At 34.8% G+C, this 17,929-nt stretch overlaps 1 protein-coding gene across 6 annotated transcripts in view; it reads left to right on the top strand.

The window, feature by feature from the left end:
* CACNA2D1 (calcium voltage-gated channel auxiliary subunit alpha2delta 1) overlaps positions 1-17,929 on the top strand; it is a 504,823-nt gene that overhangs the window by 284,575 nt on the left and 202,319 nt on the right. For all 6 annotated transcript variants that reach the window (XM_087445189.1, XM_014788140.2, XM_014788141.2 and 3 more), the window contains one exon: positions 9,177-9,218. In XM_087445189.1, the coding sequence (XP_087301315.1) occupies positions 9,177-9,218 (42 nt within the window). The remainder of the gene's footprint in view (positions 1-9,176; positions 9,219-17,929) is intronic.

Here is a 17,929-nt window from a genome sequence, read left to right as displayed (position 1 = left end):
CTTCTCTGTAGAAGTAATGGACATTTCCTTTGGTGAATATTACAAACATTTCTTTCACCTAGGATGGTATTTCCAGTTGTATCACTAGTCTCCGTGTATAGCATTGGGCTGGAGTATTTCATCACCTCCGTAATTAGGTAGGTCATTAAACATAGTAAAGACAGCTGGGTCTATCATCTTTTGCTGTGACCACTCCTCTTAGACAGCTTTGCCTTGTTGATTGGTTGGTGTGCTGGGCCAGTTATTAAATAATACTTCAATTTACAAGCACCATAATGGCAACTTAAAAAAAATGCAATATTATAAATATATAATGGTGATTACCTGATGAATAAATGTAAAATGGTGTTTGCTAAAAGTAACAGAAGTAATCTTTAAAAAGGTTAAAATTATTTTCCAGTTTTGTTCTTCTTCTATTTAAGCTAAAGAATTTAGTATTAAATTAAATTCACATTTTTTTTTTTAAGATTTTTATTTATTTATTTTTTCCCCCCAAAGCCCCAGTAGATAGTTGTATGTCATAGCTGCACATCCTTCTAATTGCTGTATGTGGGACTCGGCCTCAGGATGGACGGAGAAGTGGTGCCTTGGTGCGCGCCTGGGATCCGAACCTGGGTCACCAGCATCGGAGTGCGCGCACTTAACCACCAAGCCACGGGGCCGGCCCTAAATTCACATTTTAAAACAGGCTATAAGGAAAGTTAAAAGAACAGATAAAATGAATGAATGTGTTTCAAAGATTATTAGACATTCCCTTTATTATTAGGTGAACTATGTAGAGTATGTAAGGAATTCACTGTCTCCAAGAAATAGATAATTCCTGCATTCATAATACCAGTACATGGGAGGAGCAAGTACTTGATTAGGGATAAGAAGGCCTGTGTTAGACTCAGTTTAACTACTGTTAGTCTTAGTTTTCCAGTATGCAAAATTGAGGTTGATAATATGTTGTTCACTGTTTTATGTTTAACAATCAGGTTCCCCCAAAAGCATATGTATTTAGGTTTCTAGCACAGGGCTTGGTATGTGTGCAAAGCTCAATATATATGTATTCTTATGAATGAATGCTGAGAGTTATGAGAAGGAATAGATTATATTTTTCCACTATAAAACATAGATTATTGAACGTCTTAGCAATCATATTTCACTTTCATCTTCTGTAATCGAAACTGTGATATTCAAGCATATAATCAAAATTCTTACAGTTACTCCATTTTTTATTATGCAACTAATTTCTAAAGGCTAGTGAGGATCTGATGTAAAGAAATTGATAGAAATCACTTTTAAAATGGTTATTACTTGCTGATATACTACTCACAAAATACAAAATTGGCACTAAGGGATTTTTGACCCTTAGTACATTAGAGAAGTATTAGAAAAATATTCAAATGTTTTTTATTTATATATCAACTAAGAAAATTTTGATCTCGTGGCTTCTTTGTTTTGAAATCTTCTGCTAGAATTTTAAACTTTGGACAAAAAAGAGAAATTTCATGCCAGAACTCATCTGGATTTTTATTCCACAAATCTTTTTTGCAAATCTCTTGAATATGATTAAAGAGACAATGAACACACAAGAAAGAAAAGGATGGTGAAGGAATGGGATATGTAAGGATGCAGGAGGGGCTAGCATCCAGGGCACAGACAGGAGAATTAGTTCAAGAATAGTTACATTCTCATAATGCCACCAACAGAAATTACAGTTCAAGCAAATGCTATTGACTGTTAGTAACAAGACATTAGAATGGAAAAAGCTTTGTATGGTATTTGTATTAGTACTACCAGTTGTAAGAGTTATAAACCACATTCTAACTAGTTTAAGAAAAAAATAATAAATTATTGGTTTTACAACTAAGAAGCCAATAGATGGAAGTAGCCTCAGGTACATCAGGATTCAGGCTTTAACCAGCTCAGCTTTTGCAACCATAACTACTCCTGGAAAATGGAATATTTCTGGAAAAGGTATAGGGAAATGAGATACTATTATTGGATAGATTTAGACACCTGTTAATTTCTGTGGTCAGCTAAGTGGAACAGTATGATTTGCCAGCCAAATAGAATCACATGATTAGAAGAAACAGTTTCCCAAAGACAGTAAAGTTTCTGAATAGAAGAAAACTTAGCAAAGCAAATCCACATGTTTACTATAGTTTTTAAAATGTGAGAACCGCTGACTTACCTATGTGAGGGCTACTTGTGTAATTTTCTCCATCAAGATTCCAGTTTGGGTGTTGGGATGGACAAGCAAACTTTTGGTTTAATACAAGGTGGAGTTTTTCTGGGCAGGAGTGAATGAGGATTGAAATGTAAGGAGAGGTGGGGTTGGAAAAGTGTGCTTAGAATCACAGAGAAGTTTGGAGCACAGCAACATGTTACATGAACAGGATGCATACAGAACCATCACTTAATTACCATTTGTGTTAGACTTTCTTATAAATTACCTCATTTAATTTATCAGATTAAAAATAACAACAGCAATTAGTAATTCCGTTTCTTTTTTTTTTTTTTGGTGAGGAAGATTTGCCCTGAGCTAACATCTGTGCCAATCTTCCTCTATTTTGTATGTGGGTTGCTGTCACAGCATGGCACCCTACAACCCTACCCTCGGTCCATGCCCTAGATCTGAACCCGTGAACCCGGGCTGCTTTGTGCATTGGACTTAACCACTACGCCACAGGGCTTGCCCTAGTAATTCCATTTCTTCTCCACTCTGCTACATGGAATCTTTGCAGAAAGGACTTTAAATGAATTAAATAGACTCACAGTATACCAACTGATCTAAGAAAATAAAATTATAATAATTTACTTTAGGGCCGGCCCCGTGGTTTAGCGGTTAAGTGCGCGCGCTCCGCTGCTGGCGGCCCGGGTTCGGATCCTGGGCGCGCACCAACGCACCGTTTCTCCGGCCACGCTGAGGCCGCGTCCCACGTACAGCAACTAGAAGGATGTGCAGCTATGACATATAACTATCTACTGGGGCTTTGGGGGGAAAAATAAATAAATAAAATAAAATTATAATAATTTACTTTAATTCATATGTAAGTACTAGATAAAGCTAATAGATAAATTCTATGGACATTCCTGATTTTTCTTTTTCAATATATAAAATAATAGTTCATAACATATATGGGACACATATGGCATGCCAGGCACTGTGTAAACACTTTAGGTACATCAATTGTCTTATTTATTCTCTCATTACATAATATGAATGTAGGTTTATCACATGCTTTTAGTACACCAATCTGGTAACATTGATCTTCAGGTGGACCTGTGCCCGTCTTTATTTTTTTTTAATCTTTGTAAACAACATGCTCATGCATTCCAAACCTCAAACAAATTTAATGATATAAAAAATACTTTTTTTCAAGGACCATTGTCTTTAATTTACTGGTTCGGTTTCTTTCAGCTATCTTTAGAAACATTCACTCACATTCACACTCCCCCACACAGACATGCATGCATACAAAAAACACACACACGTTCCTAAGTTCTTTTATGCACACAGTGCTATAGTGCTGCTGATTATCTCATCCCATGTACCATGGCTGACTTGGGCACAAGCAGTAGCAGTGGTGTGTATGGTTACTAGGTCAAATTGTTACAAAGATATATTAATCAGAAAATTTGAGTTGTAAATGATTCGAGCTAAACAGTATGGATCTTGGTTGGCAAGATTCATTAACACAATTCATGATAACAGAGTATCCTTAATGTTCATCCTATTGACTTCATATTTGGAACTAAAGCGTGATAAAAGTGACGGTAAGAATGAGTTTTTTTTTGTTTTTTTTTTTGTGAGGAAGATCATCCCTGAGCTAACATCCATGCCTATCCTCCTCTTTTTTTGCTGAGGAAGACTGGCCCTGGGCTAACATCCGTGCCCCTCTTACTCCACTTTATATGGGACGGCGCCACAGCATGGCCTGACAAGCAGTGCGTCGGCGCGCGCCCGGGATCCGAACCTGGGCCGCCAGCAGCGGAGAGCGCGCACTTAACCACTACGCCACGGGGCCGGCCCCCAAGAATGAGATTTTTTTAAAAAGCAAATTTAGCAGAAAATACAGTTTCCCCAAATTTGTCAGGCTGTGGATCATGTGCAGAGTCAAGTGTATAGCCAAGAAAAGAGAATTAGTAAATTGGAAAAGAAGTTACTCTCTATTAGAATTTGGAATGTGTCATATATTTCAGATGTTGGCTATAAAATCCTAATTTTCAGTTCCAATATTTAAATCTTACCCTCGGCAACTTCTTACTTCCATGTGGAAGCTTTGTACTTAGCTTGAGATTTTTAACATAGACTATTCATCAGAGGCCGACTTTTATAGGAAAGTGGCATGCAAGGGACTGTCACTCCCAATATACATTTTTAAGATGGAATGGTCTATTTTGTCCAGATTTATATGTTGACTCCCAGTAGACACTGGGAAACTAAAGTAATTTATCTCTCAACTTTCTGGAGGATGTTTTAAATTTCAGTAAAGCAGCAGTATTATATTAGCATGGACCATTTGGGTAAATTTGTTTCAAGGAGATAATAAATAACTAAACTACTTGGTCAAAAATCAGAAACAAAACAATTTGCTCTTGTCATCTGGTGGTGCTTAAATTGTGAAAAATTGCTCTCTAAAGGTTTAACTAATCTGTGAATCTAGTTTGAGGCTGTTGCTGAGTTTATCCTATCATACTACACATAATGCACTGAAATCCACTGAAAGCCTCAGTGCTTGAGTGTGAAATACCCTCCAAGATGATGTTGTTTAATAATTTGCATAAAAACATTTAGGGAGAAGGATAATACAGAAACAAGAAGACTCAATTCTCTAATCTGTGCCTGTGACAATTAGTTTATATGCCATAGTTTTAAAGTTTTAAATGATAGTGGTATAACTATATACTTCCTGGAGGAGGGACTGAGGGAATTTTGAGTGATAGGATAGGTAAATGGTTCAGAAAGAAACACACACACACACACACACACACACTGGTAAACAGACATGCTTGAATTGATCAACAGAGGAGGAATGTCTCAACTATCTGAAATCTTAACTCTCACCTGTTTTGAAACCTGGGAAAGTTTTGGTTTTATGTGTTCATGCCGTCCAAGGATAATAAGAGATATTCTTCAGTTCTAGCAGGTCAGAGCGACTGGCTCAGCTGCCTTAACTTCTGGCCCCGTGTGAGTTGGGAGGGTGAGAACTTGCTTTTTATGAAGGTCAGGGTGTAGACAGTCATCATCTTTGTTTCTCCAACACTTAGCAGAGTAAGGTTGCCCAAGTATTGTTGAATTAGTGAGTTGTGGCTCCCTCTGTTGGTTGTGAGACCCGAAAATCTCCCTGTACAAAGTCTAAGTGGGATGGAGGCAGGGGACAGGGTAAAGGGAAAAGGAATTTAGATGATGCTTTTGAGTTTTCTCCTTTAATTTCACCCCCTCAGGCATTTAACTGTTTTTGTACAATTTTCTCTCCTAATTTCCTTTTAGCACAGAGTTAATTTTAAGCAAACTTCCTCCCTATAAAAACATCGGAACACAGAAGTTGGGCTGATTCAGTGTGATTTGTCTTTTATGTCTGAGAATTGTCCTTTATCCCAATCCTGTTAAGATTGGTTCTGGATATATTTTGGTAGCTAAGTGATTTGAGTCATTTGATTTCAGACTGATTTAGTTTAACATAGCTGCACACATCTTATACATTTTTATATAGCAGAGCTAATATATATTTTTACATAGTGGAGATAACTATAAATGAATGCAATAGGAAAGAGAATTATGACTTCACCAAATTGTGATTTTTCTCAATCATACTTTTAAATTATTTCTGAGCCAAATAATTCTGAAACTATTTAAACACAAGCCACAGGGAAGCAAATCATTGCAATTTTCTGTAAGAAAGTATGATGAACTAAGACTGGAAACATTTTTATAAGGCTATATAAATTAAATGCTCTATGAATGTTTGCCATTTATTTTAGTGTCATACTGCCATGTATGTGGACTGAGTTGACAGATTACATGCGCAGTTACCATTTTCCCAAATCCTGATGCTCTGCATAGATTTATCCTTACTAAAATTGATTAATTGAGCTTTTCTGTTAGGTTAAATAAGGGAATAATGAAATGTGCATGCCATCAATGCAAAGTTTGGAGTTTGAGAAAGGAAAATATATTGATAGAAAATGGGGGAAAAAATGCTTCTAAGCCAAAAGCAATGTCTCATTTATTGGTGAAGAAGAAATTGTGTTATAAGGCAGTGGATGTAATCAGTTGCACGTTCCAGTAAGATCTGTGTTTTCTTATTACAACTTGACAACCTATGAACATATACTCCATTGAGGTCTTTTATAGTTTTGTTGTTCTATCAAAAGTTACACTTTTGTTTTTCTTTGCATTTATATTTTGACCTTGGAAGAAATAAACATTGTATAAAGAGCTTTTTAAAAGTAGAAATAGAGGCCGGTCTGGTGGCATAGTGGTTAAGTTTGATGCACTCTGCTTCGGCAGCCCAGGTTCATGGGTTCAGATCCCAGGTGCAGACCTACACGTGGCTCATCAAGCCATGCTGTGGTGGCGACCTGCATACAAAACAGGGGAAGATTGGCAAAGATGTTAGTTCAGGGCTAATCTTCCTTACAAAAAAAAAAAAAAAGGAGAAATACAAAGTACCTAGTTACGAGGATTATGGATGTTTGACATGCATTATTATTTTATGACTAATGTACTTTTTTTCAGTTTACTTTAAAAAAAAAAAGCAGTTTTTGGAATTCTGTGTCTTCCAAATTCCAGAAAGCCTTGTGCAAATGCATAAAATTTTAAAAAACTTTGCAGTACACATTTTCAATAAGTTTTAAGAGCAATATAGGATATCTAAAAGAAGAGGTAATAAAGTTTTGTACAAAATATAGTACAGTAGCAAAAGGAAAAACTTTTAGAAATTCTCAAACTTAGATTTTCTTCCTTTTTATTTTTATTTTAATTTCAAGCACAATTTATATTAATAGAATCAAAATACTTAGTTTGAGTTAAAGCTAGCATTTCTTTATCATACTTTAGCCTTTTTTGAAACTGTATATGATACTCGTAATCATAGGTTTAACAAACAAATACTCTTTATTCGTTATATGTGACCATGTGTCACACATAAAAAAAAAGTTAACTAATTAATTTAGTCCATTAGCTCTAGTACCATGGGCAAAGTGTAATCCTAGACATGTAAGTTATTTTATGTGATTTGTCTATATTCATCTTCTTATCTAAAGGATAGGGATAGATATGTTTAACATATTTTGTGTCTCTCTTGGCACAGCAATATGTGCATATAGGTCTTTAGAGAATGTTGAAAATGACGATGCTGAACCACTTGAAATTTAATGCAGTTTCAACTTGTTTTCTACACATTTCAATTCTGTAAATATAAGCAAGTAGTTGGGAGAAATAAAGTCCAAAACGAAGATGAACTTATTCAGTGTTTTAACTTTTGATGGAATCTACATTCTAAATTGAATATTGTCTCCTAAGTATAAATTACAGAGTTGCAATAGGGATCAATAAACTAGTAATTAGATTTAGGTCTCAGGTGGATTCAGAAGATTCCCTTGCTTTGTGTATGTGATGAGTTCTGATTTTGTATTGTAACTTTGTTACAAAACTTGTGCTATAAGAATTATTTCAGGAATTAGAACTTTTATGCATGTTAAAATTCTTTAGCTACTTAATAATTCTTTCACTAAATGGTATTTTTTAAAGTTCTGTTGACTCTAAATGAAATAAATTTAATATTCAATATTTTGAATCAATTCAAATTTTATTCAATATTATGAATCATATGTTCTGTTACTTATCTATGTAGGTTTTGGTTTGTTTGGTCTTCAGAGGGACCTATTTTTATAGATCTTCAGTCTCATGGTATGTTTTTCAAATCAAAAAAGGGAGGCAGGTTCTGTGGCAAATAGTTTGGGAAACAAAACAAGATCTATTTTCCTCTTGGAGATTTATAATGTATATTCATACACTGAGGCTCCGTGAAGCCGAAAAGAGACAATTTTAACTTTATTGTTTATTCTAAAGTAGTATGACCATAGAATGTTTTGAAGAAATAGTGATTTTTTTTTTTTTGGAACACACTTCAAGAAGCACTAATATGTTGAATTTTTTCCCCAGTAATTTTCAAAAATTTTTGTGTATTGTGTTTTCTTTCAATAAAATTTTAGAGTATCCATGTTTTAGATGTTAAAGAGGCACAGAAAAATGGATTTTTACATATTGCTCTAGTTAATACTGAAGACATATGGAAGATGGGCTATATCTTCAATCAGTTCGGGAGGAGAAGAAAGGAAAAGGAAATCAGTATAAGTGGATTATTTTAACATTGTATGGAACAGGTCTCGAAGACATGAAGAATAGGAATTTTAAATCACTTGGCAATCATTTTATTCCTTCTTTCCATTTTCCCTCTATAACACAATTTATGTCCATAATTTATATTTATGGCATATTTCAGCAACCTTGGTGACTAGCAGAAATGTCCATATACATTTATTCTTGAGGAGCCAGTGCTCATTCATCACTTTAGTAGAATATGAGCATAATAGTGTATTAGATAATCTGATATTTTTTACTATCTAAATTCATGGTTACTCTTGATCCCTTGTCTGAATCGCATGAAGAAATTTCTGCCAATATTGCACAGAAACACCTTTCTTCAAGAATAATTTCAACACTCGATATATATTTTTTTAAAGTCATAGTTTCAGCAAAATATTAACAAGCTGCTTATCTTACATTTTTCTTGAATTATCCTGTTTATCATTTTATGATTTAGCTATACATATATGTCTATGTGTTGGTGTGTGTGTACGTGCATGTTTGGGTATGTGTGTGTGTATGTATATAACTTAATTTGCGTTAGGAATACTTGATTCTTTCCTGACAAATGGTTCTCAGACCTATACTGTGATCTTTTTTCCTCAATGCAGGATGTATTTTTCAGTATCACTGATAAAGTGTTTTAATATGTTCTTAGAAAATCTTTGTGGATCTTTGTGGAATATATTGTGAAAGGAATATTATGAGGGGTTTATTTTTTAAAATATGCAAAAAACTTATTCAGTGGTTGCTCCAGTGTATTTTTATGTTTTTACTCAAATCAATAAAGCACTCTTCTTTTCTTTTTTTATAGAGCAATGAAGTTGTCTACTACAATGCAAAGGATGATCTTGATGTGAGTATTAAAAGTTTTATATTAAATTCCAAGATAAAGTTAATTATGCTAGAATGATTGGCTTTACAAAACAAGCTGACCTGGCAGGTTTACTTTTTCGGAAAATGTTCAATAGCATAAGCAGAAGACTAGCTAGACCCAACAAAGTAGTGATGAATTTTGGCGCTTATGTGATTTTTAACAACTTATTATTGGCATCTTCCTAAGTAGAAATGCCACGTATTTCTCTGGATCTGAACTCCCACTGCACCCTGTCCAGACCTCCGTCCAATGCACTGACTTAAACAATCTGTACTCCATTAGCAATGTTGATGACAGCAATCGGATCTTACCCATCTCTGTAACCTGGCTTCTGTCACCAGGGTTACTAGGCAGGCCTACTCTGGCCTGAACTGCACACACCAGGAGGAACCACTTATTTCAACTACAATGTAAATCACATCCTGGAAGCTGTGCAACAAGTGGCCCTGCCTGCCCAATCTTTGAAGCATAGAAAGGCTCAATATGCCTTTATAAATGACTTTACAAATCACTGACTCTAATGTACATATACAAATGATTTTAGAACATGGATTATTTTAGCTCGAATCAGTTACTTCTAACATCACCACATTTGGACAGACATTAGGGAGACATTTTAATTACTTAGTTATGGTAGCAACATTTACAAAATTGTAAAATACAATTTTATACTTAAATTTTCTTAAATTCTCATGTATTTGACTTTTTTCATCAGAAAATAATACCTATATACACATGTATTTATCTAAAAATATTTGTTGAGGGCCTCCTATGTTTTCAGTATTCTTCTAAGAGCTAGGGATATATCAGTGAACAAATCAAACAAATATAATTATTATTTGTTATTTCACACTTTTTTCTCTGAATTAACAAATATATTCCTATCCTGTGATATAGAGTTTTCTTCCAGCTATTTAACAAGAAAGTGAAAAAATATATAAAAACAAGTGTAGCTTGTCTTCAGAAAAAAAAAACCAATAGTTTGCTTAAAATGCCACACCTTCCCAAATTATACCACCATGACTACTACTTGTGAATACTACTTGTGAATAGTTTATTGAGCACTAACTTTGCCTGCACACTACTAACCACTTTACTCAAATTATTTTAATTCCTACAATAAAACTATGAAGGAAATAGATTTAATTTTCTCCATTTCATAGTTGAAGAACTAGGATTGGTTTAAAAAGTGTTTCAGTAGTGCTAATTATCCTCTTATGGTAAGTATCTGTGTCGTTTTAATGATGTAGGAGGCTTATTAAGGACAAACCGACAGGGGCCGGCCCCGTGGCTTGGTGGTTAAGTGAGCGCGCTCCACTGCTGGCGACCCGGGTTCGGATCCCGGGCGCGCACCGACGCGCTGCTTCTCCGGCCATGCTGAGGCCGCGTCCCACATACAGCAACTAGAAGGATGTGCAGCTGTGACACACAACTATCTACTGGGGCTTTGGGGGGAAAAAATAAATAAATAAAATCTTTAAAAAAAAAAAAAAAAAGGACAAACCGACAGCTAACACAAAATGTTTTAGTAGGTTATTGATTGGTATCAGAATGAATATCATTTTTGGAGAGACATTGTTTAGTTTCACCATTAGGATTAGTATTTGATATTTAAAAATTATGTGGTCATTTAAAAATATATGCAGAGGGCCCGCCCCGTGGCTTAGCGGTTAAGTGCGCGCTCCGCTACTGGCGGCCCGGGTTCGGATCCCAGGCGCGCACCGACGCACCGCTTGTCCGGCCATGCTGAGGCCGCGTCCCACAATACAGCAACTAGAAGGATGTGCACCTATGACGTACCGATATCTACTGGGGCTTTGGGGGAGAAAAAAAAAGGAGGAGGATTGGCAATAGATGTTAGCTCAGAGCTGGTCTTCCTCAGCAAAAAGAGGAGGATTGGCACCGATGTTAGCTCAGGGCTGATCTTCCTCACACACACACACACACACACACACACACACACACACTATATATATATATATATATATATATGCAGAGTTTTCATCAACTTTCCTTGTTTCAACTGTTATTAAACATTTAGTTTGTGAAACTATGAAAAAGATTTTATAATAAACAAAGTGAATGGATTAACATGCTGTGATCCAATCCTCCAATCGAATGTTGCCTAAAGATAATGATACCAATACTGCAAATACATATTTTTTTCTCTAAACTAAAGTTACATTTTTAATGTCAAGTAAAACAGTTTCATTTGCTTAAGTCAAGCTTGCTTATTAATTTTAGAAAGTTATTTTTTATTTTGCATAGAAATAGCCAGTTTGTTCAAGATTTTAACAATCATATGCACAAATGTAGATATGACTGTTCAGTAAGTACCATCCTACATTCAATCACTATGCTGCAAAGTTAGCATGCGTGTTCATTATAAGTGGAAAAGTGCACACAGGTTACATACTTGTAATGCTTGAGTTGTACTCAATGTTTACATTTACATAATTTGCCTACACAGATGTTTATTCATATATTCAAATAAAACTGTGTAAGAGAGAAAAGAATTAATATAAGTCAATCTATTGAACTTGCCCTGTTTTTTTGCCTTCTCCCATCCAAAAAAGCCTATAATATTACTGTGGGTTATAAATATGCCTATAAAAAGGATGTATTCTTTTTTTTAGGCCATGAGACTAGCTCTAGCAAATTAAGTCAAAACCCTATAAAGGGCAAAATATCAACTTCTAAATTAAAAAATTAAAAATCATGCTCAGCGTTTGGAGAAATTATTTCCATTTCTTTATATATAAACAATAACAGTGCCAGAATAATTTGCCAAGAATACTGCATAGTAGAAAGAGTGCTAAAAGAGGAATCAGAGGCTTTGATTCATATCCTAGTCCAGCCCTAAAATTGTAATCACTCATATGGCATTAAAACCTATTAAAATTAAAACTGTTTTTCCCTCATCTAAGACATGCTATAGTTGACTAGGTGATCCATATATTTCATTCCAGTTCTGAATATTCTTGGAATCCTGCTAATATAGTCAAGCTTTGAATTGAACTATTTCATGTAAAATTTTTGAGAATTTGTAAAGAACTGTAAGATAATTCATTTTATGCTTCACTACAACTTTTTATTGGGGAAATTCAGAGTACTTTAGCTATGATAATACTGTTGCTCTTGTAAGCCCTTAGGCATTGAATAAAAATGAACCACATTTAATAATTAGTATATTGGTTTGGCTGTTATAGAGAGACCTAACATAAAAGTGGCTAAAACAAGACAAAAGTTTATTCCACTCTCATGTAACATTGTGGGGACAAGGCCTAATAGGGCAACTCTCTATCATCTTCCATGGTCTTTCTCACATTGTCTGCTCTCCTCAACGTAGCTTTTCCCTGTTGTGGTCCAAGATTGATACTCCAATATGCACAATGATTTTTGTATTCTAGAAAACAGGAAGGAGGCAAGTGACAATAGAGGACATGCCCTTTGCTGTTAAGGGCATGTTCTGGAGGTTGCACACCTCACTTCTATCTGTACCCTTTGTCCACAATTTAGTGACTAGCCTTGCCTAGTTGCAAGAAGATGTGGAATATAATTCCCCCCACCCCCCACAAAAGACATGCACCCAAATAAAGTATAGAGTCCTATTACTAAAGAGAGAATGGAGAAAATACTAATTGCGAGATAATTAGCAGTTTCTGTACATATTTTCAGTTTGCTCATCTTGACATATTAAAGTTAGTTCCAAAACTCTACTCATTTATCTGAGTGACTTCTATCATTTAAATGTAGTCAGATTCTTCAACTTGGAACTGAGGAAAAAATTCCCTTTTAAATGATTATCAAATTATGTGCTGTACTGAGTATTTTTTAGTCTCCCCTAATGCATGTGTTTTGATCACTATGATCAACTTATTTTCTGCAATGGAAATATTTAGTATCTTACAAGTAAAGAAAGTTAAGAAACGTAAGTAAATATTGTACTTTGATAGTCTATGTTAGGATTTTCAGTGATTACAGATTTTTTTGAAGATGGTTGCTCATCTGATGAAGTTAGACTTCAGTGGATGGTGAAATTTACTCACCCTCACGAAAAGTTTTGCAATAATGTATATATAGGTGGATTTAATTGGCTGCTATACTTGCAACTTTATACATGTAGTGCTTGATATTTATATATCAAATGTTCACAAATCATAATGCCATCTCATTGTTTTGATTTGAATTGGCATGTCATCACGTTCTTTGTTGTGACTGTATCCCAGTTTAGGTTTGTATTTTTATTGCTCAAATTCCACAAAGCCATATCCATTATTAAAAATTGATGATTGGAGATTGTATAATGTGTTTATCATCTCATATATCAACATCTAATATCTAATGAACAAAGAAACTAATTAGAATACTAAATATTGAAACAATATTATCAATTAATAAATTTGTCCTCGTATGTTTGAATGGTGATGTAAATATCTGAGAGCTAAATAAATTTTCTCTTTTAAATGTTATGCCTCCTGGAGAAGACTAAAAGATTGTAAATTCTGAGCCTATGGTGATCATTTTTAACATTTTCTCCAGTTATGCATTAGCAGGAGAGGATTTGTTTTTCTATGCCTATGCCTAGTGGTATAGTGGTCATTTTCTCTATTTCCCATCTCTCTTACATCAATCATTTCCTTTCCATTTCCATGACAATTAGCTGATTTTAGACATTATTCTCAAATATTTATTTAAGAGCTATTGAAATGGTCTTGTATTTTGTGCTTCTAAATTTTCTATATACCTTTAATAATATTATACATTGTTAATATATAAATATTCCCAAACATTATATTCATAATTTTTTTTTCATTGTCAAGATCTTCATATCAGTTATTATTGCCTCTGTTTGGTATTTAAGACCCTGAAGAAACTTTGCTAGTTCTTTCCTAAGCCGACATGAATTTTGTAATGGAATGGCAGTTCCTTCTTCTTAGAGGGGCAGCCAATCTTTATAAACTATTCACTTGTGTCCTTCCCTAGAGTCTAGGAAGTTTCTGGAGGGCAGCTCTGGTGTACTCACAGCAGCTGACATAGCTCTTACAGGAACTAGCACATTGTAATCACTCAATAAGATTTTTTCCCAGTAAGTCAATGAATCTGAGTTAAAATAGAAGCTTGATTTTACACAAATATGAAATGACTGAAGAACATGTGAGTCATAATCATATATCCTCCATTTCTGTTCTCTATACTTTGTCTCATTTTTTAAGAGGCCCTTTCACCACCACCCCAGATTTCAGCCAGGACCTGTGTGAGTCTCTGTAACCTAGAGGATTGGAATCAAAATACCCACCCCGAAGAAAACACTGGCCCTTAGCAAATGTCTACTGTTGACCAGAAACCATACCAAATGTTCTATATCATTCTCTGCCCTCAAGTTACAAATATGACAGCAGCAAGGAAAAAGTGGCTTGGGAAAAAATCTATTCCATCTAACTGTTTCCCATTCCTGAGATTATATAATCCTAAATTACATGGGTATTTCTTCATTTAAAACTAATAAAATAGAAATTAGTCAGTGGAGGAATCCATGAAAAATTCAGTAACAGTACAGTAGAAATAATGTAGTGTTAAGACACAGAGGAAACTTTTCCTTTGAGATAATGTTACTTCAGGTACTTCAGGAAAAAGAAAAACAACCTTAAAGGTATGCTTAATGCCTCCAAAGAAAGTACCAGTGATCTATGACAAACTGACTGAAATAAAATCATCAGAACTAAAACCGCTAAAACAAAATGTCCATTGGAAGAACTAACAAATTTGACAATGCAAATTATTCATCAGTGATGCACGGAGGAAATGGAGAATAATCCCAGAATGTCACAAAGGTAAAAAATAATTTAAAAAAAAATTATGGGAGAAAAGATAACAAATATGGAAGACAAAATGCAGAGATGTAAACTGTAAACACTTTGTGTTCCCAAAGATCAAGTCTCAAAGTATATGGATTAGAGATAATAATCAAAGGTTTAATGGAAGAAAGCATTCAGATCTACAAAGAAATGTGTATATAATTGTACATTTGAAAGACCTACAGTGTTTGTTTCAGGCAAAGATTTTTGAAAGTCAAGAACATTTACAGCAAAAACTTACTCAAGGATATCCAGGAGGAGATTTCTACTAGGCAGCTAAATATTTAGTTTGGTCTAGAATAGTTTTATGTTTAGCTTTTTTTGTTTGTTTGTTTTTGCTGAGGAAGATTAGCCCTGAGCTAACATCCATGCCCATTGTCCTCCATTTTGTATGTGGGATGCCACCATAGCATGGCTTGATGAATGATGCGTTGGTCTGTGCCCAGGATTTGAACCTACAAACCCCAGGCTGCTGAAGCAGAGCACGTGAACTTAACCACTACACCACCGGGCCAGCCCCGCTATGTTTAGCTTTTGAGTGACTTTGAAAACAAGGGTCTGAAATTTCCCCAGGAAGTGGGAAGCTGCGTATATAGCAAGGCCAGATTCAACTACACATACATTTTGGTGTGCTGATACAAAGTGAGTTTGAATGCCTTTGGATGTGGAACATTCTCCAGTTTGCCATAATTCCACTATTCCCTATTGACTCACTCTCGACCTGCTTCATACATCTACACACCATAATAAAATAAAATAAAAATGCCTTAAGATAGTACAGAATAGAATCCTCAGCACGCCAACATTTAAGGGAAGGTGAGGGCAGGAGTAGGGAGTGTGGAATATGAGAGGCTGGAAATGAAGGGGTAGCTTTCATAATAGAAGTAAATCATACGAAGGCAGCCATAAATTTAGTACATGTTGGATTCAGGATTAAATTTGGAATCTCCTGATTCCTATTATTCTTTTGTGTTTATTATGCTGGTCTATCACCAAGTTAAGATTTGAATATAAAGAATGATATATTCAAGTGTTATCTATTGATTTTGTTCATTATAATGATGATATATGGCCTCACTTAAGGGTAAAATGAGCATTTAAAAGCGATCAATTATTCCTTTGGAGTGTAACCTTTCTATTAGCCATATCTGAATTCGTCCGTTTGTGGGGAGCTATCAAGTTATAAGCTTTTCAAGGGCTTTGATATATGACAATTCCTCGGGGCATTTTATAACATCTATGCTACTCTACTTAGATCAATGCTATTTATATTCACCTTGTGGGTATAAGAATAAATACTTAGTGGCAGCCAGATTTAGTTTAAGCAGTGGTTGAAATAAGGGATAGAATTAATATCCCTTAGGATTCTGTAATATGATAAAAAAAATTATGACTATAGTCATTTAAACAAATTTTCTCCTTGAAACTTAAAAATCAAGTATAATTGGGCTAAATTATTTGGTGAGCCACAGTTCTCAGGGAAGGATATAAGGCGCATAGCCTTAATGGAAATTTAAGACGATCATTCCTGTGTCCAGTGTGCTCGTTAAAGTTAACATTATCTCCTCTAATTACCTGATCATTATATCCTCCAATTTTTCCAATCAATTGCTAAGTATTCTTTAAAAAATAATTCAGATACTACTTCCTCTTGAAGCTTTCCTTGGTTTTCCTAGGTAGCAAGTAGTATTTTCCTCCTCAGGTGGTCTAAACAACTTGTTTCACACTTCTGGCTTTAATGTTATAGTACCTTAAATTATAGTATTTGTATACAGGGATAATTTCTCTGTTAAATTTTTGGTAACTTGAGGTAAGGATCTTATTCAGTTTCTTGCTTTAATAGTTTAGAGTAATTGTTGAGATACTGCTTGTTAAATTGGGTAGGTGTTTGTGTGTTTTGATACTCATATTGCTTAGGTAGCTTTTGTGCAGATGTTAGCTTTTTAAAGTGGTGAGCTATTTGCAAAGTAAACAGGAAGCCCCTCGCAAGCATAGTGGAAATCAAAATGTTTCTTTTGTTTTGAGGTGGTGTGGAACAAAGTTAAGAGAGGAATGGCAAAGCTGGCTGTGACTATGGATATATTTGAATTAATTTTTACTATAAACATTTTCCTTTTGTTTCTGTGGACGGGCAGGCTGCAGAAGATGGGAGTGGCAGTGGACACTGTTGCCTTTTCTTCTCTCATCTTCCCCTTCCTCTCATTGGCCCCAGGGTCAGTCATGAGAACTAAGAGTAAAGTCAAACAGACAATATGGTTTCCCGTATGTCCAAAACTGATGCAGGGTGGGAATAAGTAGCAGTATTAGAATATTTGTTTGCAATTACTGCAAGTGATATAAGGATCAGGATTTTTGATTTCAAGTCTGGACCAATCTGGTAAGCTAAGTTATTATGAATCTCTGTGAAACAAGAAATCAGGCTTATATTACTACACCAAAGTAAAGTTCTATCTGATCCTACATATAATTAGAATAAATAATAGTTGTTGAATTTCATTTCCAAAGAGGCTATGCCTTGAAATGGGTATAATGTTCCAATATGAGATTTTTTTAACTTTTTATCAGAAAAAATATTTTAAATATACAGAAGAGAAAATAGTATAATGAATCTCCATAATTGCTTCATCTATTATTTGCTTAAATATTTTAAGATAAATTAGAGATATGACAATTCACTCCTAAATACTTCTGTGCACAACTCTTTTTTTTCCCCTAAATAATAACGAAGCATGCACATATAATCACTGTATGCATTGTTATACAGAGGAGGTAGCAGAGTGTGATAGTTAAGACACTATACTCTGGAGTGCCGCTGCCTGGGTTTAAATCCTA

Source organism: Ceratotherium simum, chromosome 1 (genome assembly GCF_057802395.1).
Source record: "Ceratotherium simum simum isolate JZ-2026a chromosome 1, ASM5780239v1, whole genome shotgun sequence".
Classification (NCBI taxonomy): Eukaryota; Metazoa; Chordata; class Mammalia; order Perissodactyla; family Rhinocerotidae; genus Ceratotherium; species Ceratotherium simum.
The sequence above is the reverse complement of the archived record's forward strand: the minus strand, read 5'-3'. Positions and strand labels throughout refer to the sequence as shown.